The sequence below is a fragment of the Sinocyclocheilus grahami genome, unplaced genomic scaffold (assembly GCF_001515645.1).
Source record: "Sinocyclocheilus grahami isolate Dianchi unplaced genomic scaffold, SAMN03320097.WGS_v1.1 scaffold17.1, whole genome shotgun sequence".
In the NCBI taxonomy this organism is placed as follows: Eukaryota; Metazoa; Chordata; class Actinopteri; order Cypriniformes; family Cyprinidae; genus Sinocyclocheilus; species Sinocyclocheilus grahami.
The window spans coordinates 5997270-6002132 of NW_015505196.1; the positions used below are offsets into that span (position 1 = coordinate 5997270).

Sequence of the window (4863 nt, forward strand, 5' to 3'; positions counted from 1 at the left end):
AATCCACAAAAGCAATATATGCTGTCATGTCACATATTTAGTATTTATACATTATTAGAAAAATTTAACATTTTATATCTAATATAATTCAAAATGACTTGAACCACAAAAATATGACGACTTCACGTTGAATGTCAACTCCATCATTGGCCCGTCACCACCGTCATAAAATCTGATGGTGGTGACATCTGACGATGTTGACAAATTTGGCATTTCTTTCACAAAACACACAAAAAAAAAGTTCATGTAGTAGTCGTTTTGTTTTTTCTGTTGATGCTAGATGCTAATAGAACCTGCTTCAGGGGCACAAAATTATCTAAATATTTCAAATAATTTCCTCTGAAATTGGAAGATGGTGTTATATCATGGTTGTGACACGGGAAATATTAACATTAGTACATGTATATGACAATGACAGTATATGACAATTAAAACATTCTAAAACTATAAAACGTACCAGAGCCTGTCTGACACTGATGCACTCTGCAGAGGTGGAATGTGGAAAGGGGGTCGCAGTGGTTCCCAACCCTGGTCCTGGAGGCACCCCAACACTGCACGTTTTGCATGCCTCCTTAATGAAACACACCTGATTAAGGTCATCAGCTCATTAGTAGGGACTCCAAGACCTGAAATTGGTGTGTCAAAAAATGCTAAATGTGCAGTGCTGGGGTGCCTCCAGGACCATAGTTGCCAGCTGCCACTGATATACCCTGATTTATATATATATATATATATATATATATATATATCATACTTTTTTTTTTTTTTTTTAATGAATGTCTGACGGTGTTGACAGAAAGGGGGGACACAACTTTGAAACCTTATGATACATGCATGTGTCACTGAAAAACAACCTTGCTTTGATATGAGATATTATTAAGCATTGATTTTGATAAAACAAGCTATTTTTATAATTTTATATCCATTTTATAGCAGAATGATTGAACCCTTCTTCTCTGTGGACACACTGTTTTAGATGTAGTGAGAAGACAGGAAGTGTCACAGATTTGATATAATAATGATAAAATTAAACAGAAGGAGATAACCGTGTTAAATGCATTCTATTATTAATCCCCCATAACATTTACAATTGAAATATTTTCATTTTTAAACCTAATAGCTGTTACAATTGTGGGACGTGTTTTGTCCCACGCCAGGTCTTCCTGCTTATGACTACAGATTTTTAGATAGATGTTTTTTTAAACAACGCCTATCCAGAGAGAGAGAGAGAGAGAGAGAGAGAGAGAGAGAGCAAAGCAAAGCAAAATAAACCTATAAATTGATCTTAAAAAGGCCACTGAACATAAAAAGTAATCAGTAAGCAAAAGATCATATAGTCCTTTAATGTGAGAAAGGTCTTTGATTCCGTGGCTGAGTATGTCAATGGTTTAAATAACTTAAAAAATAAGTTTGAACATGCCTGTCACAGTTTCAGAACTGACTGAACAGCTCCTTCTGGTGGAAAAAAAAGTGACAATGCATGGTTATTGGCATGAGAGTCTCTTTAGGTGATATATAGCCATTTTTTGGGGGAATTTACTACAATGTCAAAAGCTGATTTGAATCACTTTTATGCTGAGGAACCATTCTGGGCTAAACAGGTTCTTTATACGTTTTTTTATTACTATTATTATTAGAAATTTATGATCTACTAATCTTTTTCCATTTATTTCCACTCAACTCGTGCCCAAGGGGAAAACAAAAATTGGGCTCTATTTTGAGTTTTTCTTAGGCTATCTACCATGCATGACCCTGGAAAACCAGTCATAAGGGTCAATTTAAAAAAAATTGAGATTTATACATCATCTGAAAGCTGAATAAATAAGCCTTCCATTAATGTATGGCTTGTTAGTTTTGAACAATATTTGGCCAAGAAACAACTATTTGAAAATCTGGAATCTGAGGGTGCAAAAAAATCGAAATCCCGAGAAAATCGCCTTTAAAGTCGTTCAAATGAAGTTCTTAGCAATGTATATTACTAATCAAAATGTATGTTTTGATATATATACAGTAGGAAATTTACTAAATAGCTTCATTAAACATGATCTTTACTTAATATCCTAATGATTTTTGGCATAAAAGAAAAATCAATAATTCTGACCCATACAATGTATTTTTGGCTATTGCTAGAAATATACCCGTGCTACTTAAAGACTGGTTTTGTGATCCAGAGTCACATATTTACTGTAGTGCACTTAGATTCAGAAATGTGAACATTTCTTTGAAAAATTGATGTGAAAAAGATTTAAAGTATTTCAACAAAAGGCCAACACATAAAAAACAGCTGCTGCAACATCAATTTATTAAAAAAGACAAAAAAAATGAAAGCGTTTTCTGAATGCACTTTATGTTTCATATTTCATTATGCATAAAAGCTACAGATTACCATAAAATGTCCTACAGTATTTTATGAAAAATTAATGATGATGCAATGAAGGCGAAAGCATTCGATTTCTCATTTTCTTTTTTTTTAATTTTCATGTAGAGGTATTATCATGCTTGATTCTCCATTTGTCAAAAGGTTTTCCCCCCCTCACAAAATTACAAATTTTTATTTGATAATTTTATCTTAATACTTAACAGATTACAAAACTCTACATAATGCAGTTGGTCGACTTCTAAGCTAATCCCCCCCCCCCCCCCAAACTTCATATGAACAAATATAGCATTTGTTGTGTAGACAGACAAAAATAAACCAAAAAGGCTCAACTTTAAGTATAAAATTTCTCAGTATGAAACATTCTTAAAACAAAGGAAACTAGGAAAATAGAAGAAAACATTAATATAAAAGAGAAATGCAAACAGAAATGCATGAAGACAATTATGCAGATGAGTAACACCGTACCTCTGTGTTGTGGATGCATAGCATACACTGTTACATTTAATCAAGCACAAATGCAAACATACACATGTTGCACGGGCTCACACATGCACAAATACACACATACCAAACAATGGCATGTTCTTAGAAGTGGATCATTATAAAACAGGTCAATATAAGACCTAACATACAGACTGGCCTAAAAACAGGATATAAGGACAGTAAAGAACAGTTGAAAAGAGCTGCAACATTTTATGCAAAAAAAAATCATTTTGGCAAACTATTACTAAACTGACCCTTAGGGATCATTAAACTACCCATCTTTCTAGCCATGAAGCGTTTGCTATTCCTTCTGTCATCTCACTGTCTAAATTCATTTGCTTATAGTTTTCTTCTGTGTTAAAGCTGAACATATGTAATGCTGAATGTGGAGTAAAGCAGCACTTCTTAGCTTAAACCACCAAACTGGTTTCCTGTACCGTGAAAATGTGATATTCTACAATCTATAACAATTAGATGCATTAGAGACATCTTTTACCTCAACGAGCAAATAAAGTACTTAAATTATCTGAGGAAGAATTAGTTGGTTTTCTCATGCTTCATATAAACCAGCATAAATGAATTCATTTATGTTTCCATAAAAGTGATTTTCAGCTGATATTAAAATGCTGCTCTATTTTGATGAATCAAAACTCTGAATCTTATGCACACGTTATCATCCATACAAAAATAGTATATATTCTCAATACATGAAAACAAGGAATGATGATGTATGATAATACAAATTATAATACAAGCATTCATATGCACTAAACTATACTTCTGAGGTCTAGTAAACAGATTGAGAGTAAGTAATCCATTAAGAGGTACCAGTTGACTAAATACACCCACACGTACAACGGTTTAACACAACTTACACAAACTCACACTGCAACATCGCTTAAGCAGTTAAAACACGTCAACACTGCTTCAATAACCTGCATTTCCTTAGTCTTTCTATTCCCTCATTTTTCTACCTCACGAGTCCCCTCCACCTCCCATTCTTGCTTTTCACACTTTCCTTTTTCTTTCAAACCTATCTTTCACCTTTAACCAAATAGCATTCTCATGTTAGTTGTGTTACTTCATGCCCTAATTTGTATTGAGATTAGGATACTTGCTGACTTGTACCTCATTTACATAGTTATTTGTACCAATTGGTCACATTGTTTTATAACAGAGTTCTCTTTTTCATATGAATTCACATGTATTTCTGAGCTCAGATGCACTCCTAGAACAGCTAGTACCATTTTTTTTTTCACTGCCATCGAGCACATCCCGTCCTCTTCACAGTTGCTGTTCCTCGTCTTCAGTGATGCCCTGGGCTTTAAGCTCGTCTAGTACATTGTCAATATAGCCAGAATCTGGATAGCCATGTCCAGTAAGATTGGAGCCAAATTCTGTCTTGTGATGGATCTCATTCCAGATGACAGTGTCTGATTCTCCTGTGGTGCTGGAGGTGCCCACTGAGAAGATCAGCCGTCGATCCCACGCCACCAATAACAGCCTCAATGCCTAAGAACCAGATAACATTGATATAATTGCAATAATAATAATTAAAACTACATTAAATCTAAATGTGTTCTCAGATCCTCTTTGGTACATTTGGTGGATAGATGTGCTGGCAACATTTTGCTCATACTCTGATGTAAATGTTACTGAAGTTTAACCTTAGAGATATAGTGGCAATAAAAAAAAAAAAGAAAAAAAAAATAAATTATTCAAATAAAATCATTTCATATGATTCATTGATGTAAAACAACAGAAAAATACATGACTATTCTAAAGTTTGGGCTCATTAAGATTTTACACACACATATATATATATATATATATATATACAGTGGGGAAAAAAAGTATTTAGTCAGCCACCAATTGTGCAAGTTCTCTCACTTAAAAAGATGAGAGAGGCCTGTAATTTTCATCATAGGTATACCTCAACTATGAGAGACAAAATGAGAAAAAAAATCCAGAAAATCACATTGTAGGATTTTTAAAGAATT

At 33.7% G+C, this 4863-nt stretch overlaps 1 protein-coding gene across 2 annotated transcripts in view; it reads right to left on the bottom strand.

Annotated features, from left to right (window-relative positions):
* Nucleotides 1-2638: 2638 nt before the first annotated feature.
* The window catches only part of dtx4b (deltex 4, E3 ubiquitin ligase b), a 25049-nt gene continuing 22824 nt past the window's right edge, over nucleotides 2639-4863 (bottom strand). For both annotated transcript variants that reach the window (XM_016233518.1, XM_016233526.1), the window contains exon 9: nucleotides 2639-4375. In XM_016233518.1, coding sequence (XP_016089004.1) covers nucleotides 4148-4375 — 228 coding nt within the window. In that variant the 3' untranslated portion in view covers nucleotides 2639-4147. The remainder of the gene's footprint in view (nucleotides 4376-4863) is intronic.